Source organism: Heterocephalus glaber, unplaced genomic scaffold (genome assembly GCF_053883595.1).
Source record: "Heterocephalus glaber isolate CG9 unplaced genomic scaffold, H.glaber_assembly_v1.0 deba00000546, whole genome shotgun sequence".
Classification (NCBI taxonomy): domain Eukaryota; kingdom Metazoa; phylum Chordata; class Mammalia; order Rodentia; family Bathyergidae; genus Heterocephalus; species Heterocephalus glaber.
Window position 1 is genome coordinate 35299178 of NW_028258147.1, and position 18483 is coordinate 35317660.

The window sequence follows — 18483 nt, forward strand, 5'->3', positions numbered from 1 at the left end:
TGCACATTCAGCTATCCAGAATGCTTTCATCTGTTCACATTAGGTACTTGGTTCTTCTGAATGACAACCTCCTGGTTTAGAATGTGTAATCACATATTACACTGCATAACTACATCCACAAATTGTATATGAAACAAAACATCCAGAAACCTTTCCATGCAGGAAAGATTGAATCAAGTGTTGTCACTAAGACACAGGTATGTTGAAGAACATGACACATGTAGATCTGTGACAGTAACCTACAGCCAGAAAATTCATAGAAGTTATTTAGTCTAAGATCAGAGGGCTCAATCTCTTTTAAAACAAGGGCTATTTGTATCCCTGGAACCTAAGGATATCTCTGGCAAGAGAAGACAATCCATATATGCTGGGGGGAAAACATAAATGAATTAATGAATTATTAAGTGAATAATCATAACAAGCTATACTTCTGTTTCCAAAAATAATGCCATATAGGACAAGTTTATGTAACAGCTTTAAAAGCTTGGGTGATCCTTTGCTGTATAAAGTTGGAGTTATGTAGTTTTCCTGATCGTCATTCAGGAGATGGTATGAAGCAGCCACTGGAAAGAGCATGCGGCAAGCATTTGACGTGGAATCTTGAATTTCCACATCTCCAAAATGGAGGAATCTTATACCTACTTCATGGGACTACACAAAATAAGAAACCTACATTGCATATTCAATGCAACACATGTAGTCCAGGTTAGGAGACATCTCTATGATATTGCTATGGGTTCCCATTTGTCCTCTACTTGAATACTTCTAGTGAGAAGGTACTCATTACGGTACAAGGCACTGAATTTAATTTATAGATAACAGAGCATTTGAACATTCTTCCCAGGATTAAGCTGCAACTAGCCTCCTCTAACTCTCACACATGGCTTTCTTACCCTGTCTGGAATACATAAACCACCTTTTCCTCTACTTCCCTGTATGTCTTTAATTCTCTAAGTCTTTGCAGCACTTTTACTGGTACCATCTAGCCATCTTATAGCCCCTCCTCTCTGCATACTTTGGTTTGGTTTGCTTCATTTCCTGTCAGAACACAGGCCCCATGCTAGCCACTGTGCTGGTGGATAAGGAAACTAAGTGCCTTACACTGTGCAGTTTCCGCATTCTTGCTCCAGATTTATATTATCTTCTGTGGTAGCCACATCTCTGTGTCCGCTCACACTGAACCAAAGAAATTAGTATTGTAAAGTGAATTATTTGAAAATTAACTTTCTTCCAGCCTGTTAAGATGCTTTAAAAGAAAATCAAATACAGTGTTTTACTCATCCCCACAGTGTAAGCTGAACTCATCACTTGATGAGATTCTTTTCCACCCCTTGGTCCCCAGCCATTATGACCCAAGTACAAACAGGCCCTGGGAGTCATTAATAAAACATTAATAAAAATATCAAGAACAAGATCAAGAACAATGTCCTCTAGCACATCCTAATTGACTTTTGTTCTCAATGATGTCAATTCATTAATCAATATGGTTTGGGTGATCTGGAAAAAATAATAATCTAACAACTGGATTTCATTTATACTCTGCTTCTAAAAATCTCATCAGAATCCCTAAGACAAGTTCATTGAATTCAAGAAATACGTAAAGACAGTAAAGATCATTAGAACTTACAGTCTAAATAGATATTTTTGAATTTCACTAATGTTTCATATTAGGTTTATGCATTTTTAGATTCAGAAGTTTGTTCCCCATCACTTTTTTAAAACAAGTATTACTATTATTCTTGCTTATTTGCATTCCTGATGATTTTTCAAAGACTGTGAATAATGGATCTGTAAATATGCCACCTGTAATTCTCTGCACCTTCTAAACATAAACTTCCTGGGACTAGATAATAAAGATATTACAGTGGATGCTTATGAGATGATTCAGATGCCCTGTATCTGAACTCATTCTCTATGTTGGAAAAGTTCCTTGATTTATGAATTTGATGTGAGACAGGACTCACCCTCGATTACAAAAGGGAAAATGCTAGACACTCACTTTTCTCGGGGCACTGTGCCATCAAAACATGGCATATGACTCCATCTCAGGCAGTGGAACACTAGTCCTAGCTTAGCATGAGAAGGTGACAACTGGAAGAAGCAGTGAACATGCTGTACCTTCACATACCCCACTTTCTGCAGGTTGCCATGTCACCTCTCAGGACAGCTCCACTACTACAGTAGCCCAAGGCTAAATCTTTGAGATCATCCTTGACTCCATTTGTCTTTCAAATCTCCTTCAAATGTTATCAGCTCCACCTTGACAATAAATCTAGAATCCAAAAGTGTCTCAGCACCTCCTCAGCTGACATCACCTCATGCTGGGATTCTACTTGGACAGCCACCTAACTGGTGTCCCTGTTGTAGAACCTGGCCACATTCAGTTTCTTTAATGACAACCAGCACATCAGATCAGATCAGATCAGATCAGATCAGATCATTTCTCTGCTCAGAACTCTTTATGGCTTCCTATCTCATCCTGAGTTAAATCCAAATGCAGTAAAACAAAACCTTCAAGGACCAATGCAATCTGACCCACACCATGTCTTGGACTTTGTCTCTTCCTCCCTCATCACTGCTTTCTCCATTCCCACCACAGAAGCCCTGCTGCACACAGGAATCTTCTGTTCAAATGTTCTTCTCCAAAATAGATGTGCACCACCCTCTTTCACCTCCTTCACATTTTCTTCTAAATACCTCTTGGGTTCTCAGGGAGGCCTTTCTTGAGCACCCCCACATAAAGTTGCATGACCATGTTCATGCACACTACATTTTATATCACGGGAAAGCACAGAACTGCCTTAGGACAGTGTACTCTGGAAACCAGAATGCTGATGGACAGCTATAGCATTCCAAGAATAGATGTCACATAAAATCATGCAAATTAAAGCATTTTTTATAGACTTGGAAATAAAAATGTATGAAGCAGAGAAACCAAACAGGTAAATTATGTGGCAGAGTTTAAAGACAGAACATAACTTCCAGCTTCTAGGCCCATATTGTGCACACCTCAGATCATCATGTAAAACAATGAAGACGGTTAAAATGGGTAGCCTACGGGCTGAGACAGAGGGGCAGAGATCTTATATACAGAAGACCAAGGCTAGAGTTTCATCTTTAAGCTTTTAGCTGAGTGATTTCAGCAAATCTGTTCTAAATTCTCCAATCATTTTTCCTCATCAATAAAATATTGGATAAAAATGCATGTCTCACCTTCCTCAAGCAGCTACAGTGGAATTCAATGGGATAATCTTTATGGAAGTACTCTGTAGCATGTACAGCACTATAAAACCACGTCATGGGATTCTTAATTCTTAGATCACTTTTGGTGACACTGCTTTTTTTCACGTGGAATATGAGATTTTTTAAATGTAATGTTACATATTACCTTAGAATATATTAGTTTACATCATAACGTAAAGAAACAAATAATACTCCTAACAGTATCATGATTTTTCTGTGAATTTATTTAGTATTTTAGACCTTTACTGAGGTGTAATTGATATATGAACAATAGCATACATGTGTATACACACACACACACACACACACACATATACAATTTGGTGAGTTTGAACATATGCATACATCCATGATACCATCACCACAATCAAGGCAACCCAGATAATAAACATACCCATCTCCTCTAGTTCCTTGCATACTTTTATTTATAGTTTTCTGGCAGTAAGCACACTTATGTCAAGATCTATCCTTCTAACAAAATTTTAAGTACACAGTATCCTATTAGTAACTTTGGGCACTATGTTGCACAGTTATCTCTAGAATTTATTCATCTTGTAAAATTGAAACTTTGTACCCATTTCATAATTTCCCATTTCCTCCTCTTCCCATCCCTTGGCAAACACCATTCTATTTAGCTTTTCTTTTTACACGTAACTATTAAATATGTAATGGAAAATGATGCCCCACATACTTTGCTCTTTTGTAATTTAAAATAAAGCCAAGCAGAAGTTTAACGGCAACATGCACTTACATAATCATGTTTACTCTTAATACTCTAATTTATACTTTTGAAATCTGTTTAAAATTTTCAGCATGGTGTTAAACAGGCAATGTGGTCCTCATTTATCTTTGGCTAAAAAAGTATAAAAACCAAACTGTTTAATTTTGTTTAAGTAGAAGAAAAATTTGGTAGCACTTTCAGAACAAAATATATCCTGAAGTCAGTGATTCTGAGCTATCTTCTCTATTTCTCTGCTAAGGTCTTCAACCTATGTATAAAAAAAGATAGTTGTAATAATATTTTAGACCATGATGAAAGCAAACTCCCTTTCAAGCTCATGGAGCCATCCTTTGGTTAGTGCTGTTGGAGAAAGGCAATGTTGCAAAGAGTACATATCACGGATCCACACACCATGTGACTGAGATGTCAGAGAACTGGGGAGCACACGGCCTGACATGTCCTCTATCGAAGCTTCCAGACTACTGCATCTACATATTGCATAAAGACTCTAGATTTTAGAAAGTTGCAGAAGCTTTTCAAGAGAGCCCACAACATCCTATTGTTCTCCAAATCACCTTAATATTGACCTCCATAATCATTTCCTTGAGCATTCTTCCACATCACTAACTTCCATCATTTATTCATTATTCTGGCCCTCAGGCATTTTATGAAATCTAAAATGTCATCTATAGGAATTATATAAAAGAGCTAAGATCAGAGTTTTCTTTTAAAGCAATGAAAAAATATATTTATACTGTGTGTACATTGTCATAAATAAGAAACCTTCACTTGTTGAGACACATATTACACAGATACCTCTAAAGACCTTGAAAACGTAATTCTGAAATCAAAAAAAAAAATTCAATAGTGCCCAATAAACCTGAAACTATTTTGCTTTCCACTCACATTCAGGGTTTTATTGAGCATGGGATACTAAACTTTCCTACAATGTTTCACTTTTTATGTCCCCTCTCTCAAGTAGCATACTATTAATCATATGGAACTACATCAACATTGCTTAGAAGATAACTTTAATGCTAACAACTTGGTAATATTGGTATAAGTTTGGTAAATTTTAGACTGAAATTTTTATACTGATTTTGGAAATTTTTAAACAACAAAGTTCTGTATTTATGTGTGTGCAAACTTCGCCCCAGTGGAACACATGGAGCAATGCAATAACTTTAGAGATTTGCTTCATGGAAACTTAAAACATACTCTGTCATTGTACTCTGTAATCGAAATAAAAGTTTAAATGGTTGTCGTTGGCTAGCTGGCAAAGTTTATTTGGATTATAAAGCAGTTTAACTCTCTTAAGGACTCTACTGGACTCATCCTCTTAAGTGCAGTGATCTTAGTAGGGAGAATTGAGAAAAAAAGCAAAGTTTATTTTCCCTCTTCAGACCCATGTCTCCACCTACATAAAACTATACAAATAAAAAGGAAATACATTCTAATTAGGGTTCAGAGTAAGATGGGCCTGAACCTATCTTACTTGTACACTGCAAGACCTTGGAAGAGGGACTCAATCTTCTAATCCTTAGATTTCTCCTTTGTAAAGTGGTGATAATCACAGGAACACTGAAAGTGAAAATGAAGGCAAAGCCCTCAGCACAATTCTCAGCACAAAAAGTCAACAAATTTAAAAAAAAAATCAACAAATGACAATTGATGGTTTTCAGTATCGTGGAACATTTGTCCCAAACATTCTTTATCACCCTTTTTGCATGCCTCACTATCATCCCAAGCCCACAATGCCCTCCCACTTCCTAGCCCCGCCCCCAAATAGGCTCTAATTCCCCAAGCATTTCATGCTTCACAATGGCTGCTGCCTTCCCTCTGCTACTAGGCACACAACAAGAAGAAGGTGGAGTTTATTTCTGCAAGCTGCTGTGAGCAGCGCAATCAACAACCTTAATTCTCTTGGCAATATCACCATCATCACAAAAAACAAAGCTGGAAAACAGTGTAAGAAACTAAAAACTTGAGGCAGTTTTCAAGGAAGTTATTTTTGTACTGGGCAAATGCCACATAATCAGGCAACTACTGGCTGAGGAGTTCACACCTTCCTCACCATAACTGGTTAGATACTCCACATTCTCTACAGTCCAGTGTTTTTCTTTTCCCCAAACTCTAATTTCAGAGTCACTAAAACGGCTTTTATTTAAACAAAAATCAAACTAACAAACTTGAGGTGTGGCAGCCAAAAGTACTTCACCAGAGAGAGAGCAAATGGATAATGGTAAAAGTAATGAAAGAAAAGCAAGAAAGAAAAAGGCAAGAAACAGAGGGAAGGAAAGAAAATAAAGATGGCAAGGAGAACTGAAGAGGAGTGAATGAAACACTTTGTCCCACTTTCTAAAGGACAACCTGAAGCATATCTAACCCCCCCAGAGAAGTCAACACAGAAGTATTACCAGTGGGTACTACGTATGGCTGTGGTACTGGTGCTCCATTTAAGAAGACCTGGAATATCTCTACAAGAATTGAACCACAAAAATTTCACGCATAAAGAAAAATGAATGCATTTAAAAAGTCAGTCTTAGGGCCAGGGATTTAGCTCAGTGATGCTGTGCCTGCTTGGCAAGTGCAAGGTCCTGAGTTCGATCCCCAGGACTGGAAAAAAAGTCAGTCTTAACCAGCAACTGTTATAAGATGATGAAATTCTTTCCCTTTTTTTGCCAATACAACAAACTATAAAATCATCAACTGACATTTGATTCAACAGGCATATTTTCTAGCCTCACAAATACTTTTCATTTTAATATTTGAAGAAATATTTCATATTACCATTGTTTGTTTCTCCTTCAATGTTACTCAGGTTAGTGCTCAAACGATTTTTCTTCTTTTTAATTTAATTATCCAATTTAAGGGAGGGAATAAGTATGTTCTTGAAATATCTTTTCTATAAAACATTACAAAACTTAGAAACTACAGTTAGAAAAAAATTTAGATTCTATTGAAATATGTAAACCATGTATACTGGAAAATATAATTCAAAAGTTTCGAGTATAAATCAGCTGAATATATTACTGACTTCAAATCATGGATTAAACAAAAGAAATTATATCTGCATTGATGTGTGAATCTGCATCCATTCTTGGTAGCATGTCATGTATGCAACTGCTCAGCTTTAGCAGTCCTGCTAGCCACATTACCATATTATTCAAATGTATCTATCATTTATATGTAAATAGACAAGATGAATGGCTTCTTCCTAAGACAACAATTTTGAAATGACAAACAGACACAGGCAGACATTAGCAAGATAAAAATGCTGCAAATATTCATTCTTTTGTATTTTTTAAGGAAAAAAATGAAAATTATTTCAAATTTCTTAAAAAGTGGTGTGGTAATTACAAAATGGGGTCTTAATACATTCATAATATGAATAGCTTTTCTTCCCAATAAAAGTCTGCACCGATGTCATTTGTGCCCTATAAATTACATGCTCTCAGATCCATCTGTGAAAACAGGGATGCTAATTATCATGGTTACATTTCATGATTCCACAGTTAAAGGCTGAAGTGGTGCTGTACAAATACCATATGTTTTGCTAAGGGAATGAAGAAAGATTAATTATGAGTTCAAGTCCAAGTCTTCCAGCAGTAATACTCTCAACACAATAAGATCATTACACTGTGCGCTATGTAAATTGGAAGTGTTAATTAATAGCTGAACACCAACCTAGACGGAAAACTTGGAAACATAAATTTTAAGTATAAGGCTTGCCTCAAAAAAACAATCTTCATAAGGATGATTTTATAAAGCCAAGTTAAAAATCCAAAGGAAAAATATTTTGATTCTCTTTGAACTTCCTTGGGAGTGATAATCATCATGCTGTTCAATCCTGTTTGATAAGTCTACAAATTATAATAGATGCTAGTCACAAACTGGCTATAAATAGATAATATATTTGAGGAAAATTCAACATTTTTCTGGATGTGTTTTTCAGATACATATTCAAAAATCTCTTATAGGGCCACTATTTGATGCAAAATTATGTTTCATGTACTGTACTCAGATACAATATTCACTTAAGTATAGCAATCTATAAACAAAACTCCATGGCAGCACTATAAGAATTTTATTCATATTTTAAAAGTGTGAATTCTTACTTTACTTACCACATATTCAAAGACAAGTGTCAGCGTTTCCTTGGTATGGATGATGTCATGAAGCAGCACTATGTTAGCATGTTTTAGTCCTTTTAACAGAGAAGCTGTAAAATAAAGTAGACAAAGAGACAATTTATCATAGGTAACAATCAACTAATACACTTCATTATCATTTTGGCATACTGTCTGTTTTCCTATGTTCCAAGTCAGGAACAATAACACTTAAGAATCATGGTCAGAGGAATGAGGTTTTCATATAGATAAAGCTCTCCCAATTATTTCATCTGTTCTTTGTTACTCATCTTCATTTTGGTTTTATATGTTCAAAGAACACACTTAGATTTCAGTTCTTCAAAATTTTTAAGGTTTGTTTTATTGACAATTATTTACAAATGATATGACTTATCTTTGTATAAATTCCATGTATATAAGATAGGTATTCTGCTTATGTTGGGTGGAGAGGTCTATAAATAACTATCAAATAGATCCTGTTGTCTGATGATGTCACTGAGTTTTCCTAAATCCTTGTTGATTTTCTGAATAGTGATTACTAAAAAAGTGGTGTTGATGACTCCAATTGTAATTGTGGATTTGTCAATTATCTTTTGAGTTCTTTAGTTTTCTTCTTCTATTTTGAAGCTCTATTGCTTACAGAATAGATATTTAAGACTATTATTTCTTCTTCGGGAATGGACCCTTTCATCAAAATATGGCACTCTCTCTAGAAATTGTTTTTGCTCTGAGATCTGTTACATATTAGTAGAGGTGGCTGAACTTTCATGTGATTAGTGATTACATGGTGTAATTTTTATGATCTTTTTTTATTTTATCCCACTAATATCACTGTATTGGAAGTGAGTATTTGACAGACTGCATATAGTTGGGTTGTGCATTTTTAAAATTCATGTTGCCAATCTCTGGCTTTTAATTGACATACTTAGGTCATTTACATTTAATGTAAATATTAATATGCAGGGTCACCCCTCATTTGCATCTGATTTTATCTTGAGGACCTTGCAATTTAGTTTCCATTTCTGATTTGATTTTGTCTTCTATATTCATCAGAAATTCAATTAACTCTCATTTGATTTCATTTTTTTGCTATTTTTCTGCTTTTATTGTTTTTTGGTACCAGGGGTCAAACTTGGAACCTTGCGCTTGGAAGGCAGGCGCGGTTCTGCTGACCTAAATCCCCAGCCCTTATTTTTGTATTTTTAATTGAACAATGACTTATACTCCCAAGGCTGAATGAGAAGTTTAAGTTCATATTATATAGTGTTGTACATAGTTTTAATTTCATGGATGATTTTTCGAGTTTATTTCGCATTTCCTTGAGATCCTTAATTTCCCCCTTTTCCTTCCTTCTTTACTGTCATTATCACTATCTTTGGTGGTGGCTACGATTTCTCTACATATATCTTAAGCTCCCCCAGAAGCCACATTTTCCAAGGGCCACCATTTCCTCCTACTATGCCTCTCCTTTCCTGTAGCCAGCGCTCTGAGACATGTGGAATCCCGATTTTCTCTTTCTACAGCAGATCCATCAGGCCAGTGCTTCTATGAAGCCCTGCATTTGTACTCTTTTCCAGTTTCTTAAGCCTCTCATAAGCTTCCTAGGCACTACTCTCTACAAGCAGAGACTTGATGGTCTTGAAGGTATGGGTCATATGCATTTTTTGCACTCTCTGCTGGATTATGATTTTAGGGGAATGGGAATCAAGATCTGGTAGCCACCATTCATTGTCTTCCTAACCTCTTACCCCATAGCAATGGGGACTTTTGATTACCACTGGCATATCCCTACTGCTAGATCAAGGACTGATATATAGTAGGAAGTGAAATTTACTGTCACAGGGCTCCTCAGAAATGGGGTGGCTATTCCTTGAAGAAGAGGAACCAGCAGCCACTCAACAGCTTTTCCCCCAGTTACAGCTACCTTCCCTCTGCTCTAAGACCAGCTCCAGCTCCAAACCTCATGCTGGTGACATTCAGTTTCAGTACCAGCCACTGCATATCTACCACTCCAAATCCCAGAGATGACCACTACTAGAGTTAGCAAGTTCAAGATATGGACAAGAAAAATTTGGTTCTGACTCTTAAATCCTGTTCCTTCTACCATATAAGCCTCTTTCTCTATGATTCAAAAGGGAATGAGGCAACCCCAACCATTATAATCAGACTCTTTATGACACTGCTCATTCAGAAAGAAGAAAATACAAGAAACAAAAAATGTAAAAACATAGATTACAATTTCAGTTATGAAAAATACCACAAAAATATATTTCCGTATTTTTTAATTTCTTCTGGATTATCTCCTTATAATAAATTGTTAAAAATGGAACTATAGAGTCAAAAGACACAAATATATTTAAAGATACTGCTTACAAATTTTGGTGGTACATTTAAACATACATCTTTCTAATCTCATATAAAAATAACCATAAAAACAGGAGAAAATATATAAAAATTACACTTTACAAAGCACATAATCTATCTTTTCAAATAATTGTAACCTCATTAATATATGTTGTATATTAATAAGTACAACTATTAATTTAAGGATAAACCTTCATCCATGATAAAAACAAACATAATCAAAATAGTTTCCTGTTATAGCAATGACCATTCTATTAAAGGATTCAAAGAATAAAAATTTCCTCTATCATTACTTTAGAAACACAATGTCTTCCATTTTGGCTTTAATGTAAGAGTCTATACAATTTAAAGAAAAATAAAGCAAAATATTTTGAACAATTATATGAAGAACTTGTAACATTTCATTCATTCATCAAATATTTATTCAGAATCTAGTTGTAGGCACTGGTGGCCCTAAGCAGACTTTTACCCCCTGACAAACACAGAATACTACCACATCTATAAAAGAGATCTACAACACTAAGAGGGAACCCTGTGCAAACTATGGCCTTGAAGTGATAACAGTATGTCAATACATGCTCAGTGATTACAACAAACATAGGGCTCTGGTGGAAGATGCTGGTAGCTGGAAAGTCAGAGCATCTATACAAGGCTGCAGGTTGTAGTGGAACTCTTTGTACTTTAGGCTCAATTTTGTTGTGAATCTAAAATTGTTCTTAAAAATGAAGTCTATTAAAATATATAAATCATCAAAAGATTCACTCCTGTTTTAACATATTAAAAGAAAAAGCAAATCTAGATTATTTAATATGTCACTCAAATTCAATAGTATTTTAGCTATATAATCACCATACGGGATAGTCCTTAGAGAAGGCAAAGACAATGTAGGCAGGCTGTTTTGATGTGCACTCAATGAACAGGAGCTCCTGTTATTGCTGCTGAGAATTTTTTTGTCTTCCCCAGGCAAAGCTGTTTAAGGACAATACACTATATCCTTTATGTAGAAATAAACTTTTATAAATCCGAAATTGGTCAAATGAAGGCTATTCAGACTGACAATTGATTGGAGTGGCCAGTTCCAATATATATGTTCCAAAACCAGAGAAGTACAAGCTAACTAGGTGGAGAGGAATGCTCTTTCACCACATATATACCTGCCAAATTAAATTAATGTTGTGTAGTTAAAAGGTTATCCTACAATCATTTCAAAACTTCATTTATCTGATCTTTATAAATTAGCATATGAGAAAATAATTACAAAAATTATAATAGTGCATGAACTTTGAAGAAACAAGTATAGACTTATAGTTTATTACTGTAATTCTAATAATTTATAGTCTTCTCTCTTTCAATTATTCAAGTAGGATTAAATGATTAAAATCTTACTAAATAGCTAGCATTCAGAAATTATTCTGGGGAATAACTTCACATTTGCTTGTTTTTAAAAGGATATGCATTTCTGCACTACTGTTCTGAGGCCAACTTCTCTCACAGACTTCTCTCTCTGCAACACAGTATCTGAAGATGATGACCAACTCAACACCTTGCCAGTTCAAGAATATTTGCATATAAACCCAAGGACCTACTGAACACCATCTTGTAAGAAAGAAAGATGGCTTTCTGAAGCAAGTTTTGTAAACATATTATGTAACATTATTTGTAATCTTGTCCAATTTCACTTTTCAAGTTAGCCCCTTACACTGTCAAGTTCAATGATAATCCATCCTTATGGGTAACAACTCCAAAGTAGCACTGAGGCTTCCACTTCACTGAGAATCCCATACTTAGGAATTTCTTCCCTATTCCGCTCCATTACTGCCTCTCTTCTCTCACCACTTACACCTAAATTTTCTCATTTCTCAAAGTAATGTCTTCACAAAGATCATGTCCCACTACATTTTTCCGTCAATTTCAGTAACACCAAATTCCTACCATCATTCATCTTGGGAAAAATTTTTTTCCTGAGTGTCTAATATAGAAAAGATTCATGTGATTTTTATATTTTTGACCACTTCTACATGAAGTCTAAAAGCTTCCACATCTCTTTCTAATAAGTCTCAACATTTCAGAATGCATTTATATATACTTATTTGGGCAGTTAAATAAGTACCGGTATCTGAATTTAAAAGCACACCCCCTTCCTTTGAGATTAACATAATTAAGTCATAGCTGGAAAAGGACAGAGCCACTAATTCCAAAGCTGATGGCAGAAAAATGGCACTCACGAGTGGAAAACAGCCTACAGTCTACCAACATCAGAGTAGGTGACAGACGTGACCAACTGGCTGCAAGGTGCCAGATACTGTAGTTCCTGCTGCCATTAAGGTAAGTGAGCCTGTGGATGCCAAGTCAGCCCAGTGATGAACACTCACAATTTCTGAAGCCAGTATGCCCCTCATTGTGACAAACACCGTCAAAATAATACTCTATGCCATCCTAATGTTATCATAGACATACATGTTATTTGTGCATCATTTACCCACAAATCAAATCCTACAACATTTGTGTTGGTAATTCTAGCACACTTGCTTTCCCCAAACAAAACAAGGGCAACATTTCAAATTCATTTCAGCAGTGAGGTTTGAAGCAGTAAAACTGTATATGAATTTGTATGAGATTTGTAATTAAGGTGGGCATAAAAATCATAGCAATAGTTTTGGTGCTCTGATGTCAAAACAATATAAAAACAGACACTTTCCCTTCAATAAGGTAACAGTGCCTCTGGCAAAGTCCCAGTAGGACAGACGGAGGCAAGGAGCCCTTCTTTAGCTTGCAGTGGGTTTCAGATACACACTCATCAATCACATTCACATCCTGGCCTCCACTTTGAAAATATTTTAAATTTCCACTCTGACTTGGAATAGATGAATTTCATCTAAATCAAATCCCATCATGATTAAAATAAACTTTGAGTTAATACAGATAATCAAAGTAGGCTCATTTTGTCAGATTCTTATTGTAGTGGCTTTAAAGAAAGACCAATGTTAACAAAGAAAAAGAAGACTTCTTGAACATTTGAGATTATTTTCTGTCATTATTTGGCATCTTACTAGGAAAGGAGAAATCACAAATCCAATCTATCCTCTCTTCTCTTTCAGTCTCTGGAAAGAAATCATGCATTCACATTGCCTTTCATCTTTTACATGGGGTGGGATACAGAGGTTGCTTTCTGTTTTTTCCAGAAGATAAGAATTACTACCTACAAAACTCAAGGAGACAAACATCTGAGCTACAAACACAATAGATACCAACCTTTCTTCCCCAGTGCTGGGATTTGGGGATTGTACTCAGAGCCTGTGTGTGCTAGGTAAGCATGCTACCACTGAGCTGAATCCCCAGGCCCATATCAACTTTTTCAAGCCCACAGCCAGAGAGCTCTAAGCCTGCTAAAAATCACTTCTTACTACAAGTGGTAAAGCTCCTTTCAACTGACAACATCTATCTCACTTAAATGCCAGTGGAGTCTGAATATTTTCATAGCTAAGATATTCCATATGGGAAAATCTTTTTTTGTTTGTTTTTGTTTTTGGTACCAGGGATTGAACTCAGGTCCTTACACTTGCAAGGCAGGCAGCGGAACCACTGAGCTAAATCCCCAGCCCCATATGGAAAAATCTTAAAGAGGAACTGAAAAAAAAATAGAAAAGAAAGGTAAGATTGTTTGTTTGACTATGTCTGTGATGAAATGGTCTAGACAGAGAGCATGTGTGTGCTCTGAGGACAGATGGACAGCATCAGGTGAGTCTGCTCAGGTTCTGTAGGGCACACTGCCCACTGGCCTCCTTACAGCAAGGGCAGTTACAGAAGCTGGACCTTCAGTTCTGGACCTTCCCCTGAACAGAACACACACACACACACACACACACACACACACACACACACACGCACGCACGCACGAACCTCAGACTAATAAAAAGTAGAGTTGTATCTCTGACTCCATATTTGTTTTTTATGTACACATACATAGAGTCAACTCTGATTTATGGGGGAAAGAGGTTGTAACTAACATAAAACACAAAGTTAAAATTAACCTGATATCATGTAAACTTAAATCACCTTCAGGATTTAGAGAAGTTTTCTGTTCATCAAATGTTACCCAAATAGGAAGAGGCAATAAAACAGGTTAGGAATAGGAATGAACCGTAAACACTGCATAACTGGTTTTCCATCCATCCCACAGTCTACTGTTTTTACTTTCTTCCTAATTCTGAGTTTTTCTGCTGAGGGATGGGCAAAAATCCAACTTCATGGGATATTCCTTCTGTGCTGCTTGCCTGATTTCCTCTACATCAAAGAACTGAAATGTAGTACTGGAAATTATAGCCTCGACCATCTCCCTCACTGCCAACAACCTGTTTAACCACCATTCCACCATCAGCAAAGAGCAGTCAACTGGGGGCTATTTTCACACTGTGCCCTCACAGGACCATACAGATCTCTTAGTAAAATTGCTTCAAAGAACAAATTCCTCTAACAGTATAATTAACCAAATGAAACTGCCAATATTGGACCTGTCTGGCCTATTAACACAACATTTTTCATGGTGCAGTATAATAGAGTTTACCTGATTAAAAGCAATTTTAACTTTCACAAGAACTGTTACTTTTACCACTGTTAATATTCAAACCAGTTGATCTGCCATTAAATAGTTAAGAATTGATGACATATGAAAAAAAAAAAGACCACTCATTTAACTACTGTCAGGAAAGGGATTAGAAACAATTTAATTTTCTATATGTACCTTTCTGCATCATTTGACTTACTTATGATAAAGATATATTACATAGAAAAGAGGTATCTGGAAAATTTCTTTATTATAAGTACATTAACTAAATAAATTAACATTATAAAATAAGAAGCTACAGATTTAAATATATTGTATAATTAATATATACAGTACAACTACAATAATGAATCATTATAACTGCAGTGAGATTCTTCAGTACTAATCTATCTTTATTAGAGTATTGATGGAAAGATGAGTATAAGCGTCTTATTTTTAAATCCTAGTACACTGTAGGTCCCACATTATTATGGCCTCATGTGGTCACAGGTATATATCCCCAAAGCCTCATGGAGGTGGTCAGAGGTGGGGCTTTTCACAGCTGGTGTGTGGTGCTGAAGGTAAGGGTGTGCCATCACTAAATTAGTCCACTGATTGGTTTGGCATAGTTCTGGGTGTAGATAATGGGAAGGCCCACTCTGGGTGTGGGTGGTTACCTACCCTTTGGGTGGATATAAAAGGACAGAAACAAAGCAGGGCTGCTGCTGCTTCTTTGTTACTTTACTACTTTGCTGCCTTCTGCCTGCCATGAACTGTTTCTCCTCTGTGATGCCTCTGGGCCATTCCACCTTGCCTTGTAGCCAGCTAACTATGGACTGAAACCTCTACAAACTGTGAGCTAAATAATCCTTTCGTTCTTTAACTTGGGTATCAGGTATCTTGTTTCACCAATAAGAAAAGTAACTAAGACACACATCAACCTATTATTTTCTTGCATCGCACATTAATCCAAAACACTGAAACTCTTCCTTATCTAAATAGTTCCTTTCCTGCATGAAAATTAACTTGTTTATTATCTCTATGTCTCATATTTCAACCTGTAAATATCTCATCAGCTGGTTTTCCATAAAGCTAATCTTGTTCCTATTTGCTACTGAAAGGACCCATGCAAATGCATCTACTCTATAAATGCTGGGCATGTGGTTCTTCTCAAATGCAAACATCTTGGTAAAAAACTTTTGCAGAAATGAGTTTGCTTAGCAACAAGGTTGAGAATGGCAATGATTATCCTCAGGTACTGTCTTCAGGCAGAAGAGACAATTTAAAAACCAAAGATTTCTGGAAGACTAGATAACAGAAGAGCTAGTTTTTGTTGGACTATAAAAGCTACATTTAAAAGCTGTTAAGCAGATTGTTTGGTTTCAACTATTTTACACTTTATTTCATGTGGACTACACATATAGTCAGTGAGAACACTACAGAGCATGTAATGAAAAAGGTTATGTGGTGGGGCAAACTGCCTTACGTCTTCTGATTATGAATAAGCATTGATGCAATATTAGTTATTCCTTTTGTACAAGGGTTATATTAACCTCTCTTTCCCTGAAGCTATATAAACAGCTTTGTCCTTTATACAAATAAAGATAAGACTAAAGTCAGAAAATGTCTCTTTTGCTATGGCTAAAAGTACCAATGCCTGAAGGCCTGCATACAGGATACTGAAGCAAGAGGCAGAGCATTGTCAGATCCTTCTGCAATACAAGGCAGTTTTGTAGCATATTTTTAGACATTTTAGACTCTACCCACTTTATCAGGAGGTAGGCTGTTCATTTTATGACAGCCACAGGCTGGATACAGTGCTTTTCAAAGTGTGGTCCTCCAACTACTTTCAACAAAGTCAATGTATGCACCTGATATCAACGTAGATTCACTGGGTCCTGTCCCAAACCTACCAATTCTAAGGACCAAATAATCACCCAATAAATGTTTAACATTCACTCTATGCCATTCACTAGGCACGAGAAACAAAGCAAAAGAAATACATACAAAAACTCCTGCTCTCAACGTAGGGGAGTCATGTTTATAGTTTGGGGATTGTGTGTGCATGCATGCAAGTGTGTGTTTGTGTATGTGTATGTTCAGACACTTACCACTCACTGCTCCACAACCAAATCAATAGAAGCAGACAAATCACTAACTGGTACATGTGTGTATCTCTCTGTATCTCTCTTTTGATCAGTGCTGTCTCTCTCTCTCTCTCTCTCTCTCTCTCTCTCTCTCTCTCGCACAAACAGCCACTGTAATAGATTAAATAATTGTAATAAATTAAATATCTAAATAATAATTCAGAGGAAAGAGCACAGTTGGAAAGGCTGTTTCGCAAAGTTAGTTCTCCTCAGGCAGTCATGCCACCTTCATCCTACCTTGTCCCTTGGAAAATGCAGTAATCTGTACCTGGACTAAGCAAGGCTCAAAGTCCTGCATGCTGCCTCTACTTGGCACTGGCCTCCCGATCGCATGGTTTTCTCAGCCCCAAGTGAGCCTCACCACTTACAGGAAGGGCACTCACACTAACGCCCATGTGTTCCTCCTCTCTCCCTCCCAGGGCCTGCTAATACACAGCTGCAAATGACACACACAACACACTTCTTCACAACACAAATGTTCAAGATCTTTAAAGACATTTAATCTAAGAGAAGCAATTATGGATTCAGCCAGGCCTTCCAACCATGTGGAGGAAAAGAATGGTGAATTCCAGGCTTTAAATGGTCTCATTTGTCTCCTGCATCACACTACAATTTATACAGCATTTGAAGGGACTATTCTACATCACAAATACACAAAACCAAAGACAGGAAAAAAATATACCTATAATTAGAGGGTAGAGAGACTCATGCCAATTGTTCCATATTCAGAGTCTATGATAATAAAAATACAATGGGTATGTAAAGTTACCTGCAGCAAAATGTTACTTAATGAGTTAGGAAGATTTTCCTCTCAAATTTTCCTGAAAATAAGGATTTTCTAAATCTTGATACTAAAAAGCCACTTCAATACAAACAAAAATAAGCTTTACAATATTATATTACAGTCTCCTACTTTCTCCTTTAAAGTCACTATCCACTAGTCAGAAATGGAAAACTCTTTAGAACTGCTAGATTTCATGCGAATATTCTATAATCCGTTAAGGTAAGATATGTGAAAAAATAATCTACTATGATAACTGTCTGAGTAAAGTAAACAACAAATTCTATATTCTGTTTCTACATTAACAAGATAACAAGATTGTCACAGTAGAATTTTTAAGGGGGGAGCTATTTAATAAAATGGCAAATTCTAATAAACAGAGTCAAAGTTTTTCTTTACTACGGATTCAATTTTCTCAGAAAGTTTGCCTCTGTCTCTACTACAGCCAGCCACAGGAATTAGGGGAAGAGGTAATCTTACCATAAATTTCTCTAGGTAAGAAACTACCCGACCCTGGCACTTTAAGTCTCAAACATAGTGACAACAGAGGGCCC

The 18483-nt window shown here is 36.2% G+C and overlaps 1 protein-coding gene across 6 annotated transcripts in view; it reads right to left on the reverse strand.

The window, feature by feature from the left end:
• The window catches only part of Cdk14 (cyclin dependent kinase 14), a 617491-nt gene that overhangs the window by 347819 nt on the left and 251189 nt on the right, over window positions 1–18483 (reverse strand). For all 6 annotated transcript variants that reach the window (XM_021242623.2, XM_087204731.1, XM_087204728.1 and 3 more), the window contains one exon: window positions 8092–8186. In XM_021242623.2, the coding sequence (XP_021098282.1) occupies window positions 8092–8186 (95 nt within the window). The remainder of the gene's footprint in view (window positions 1–8091; window positions 8187–18483) is intronic.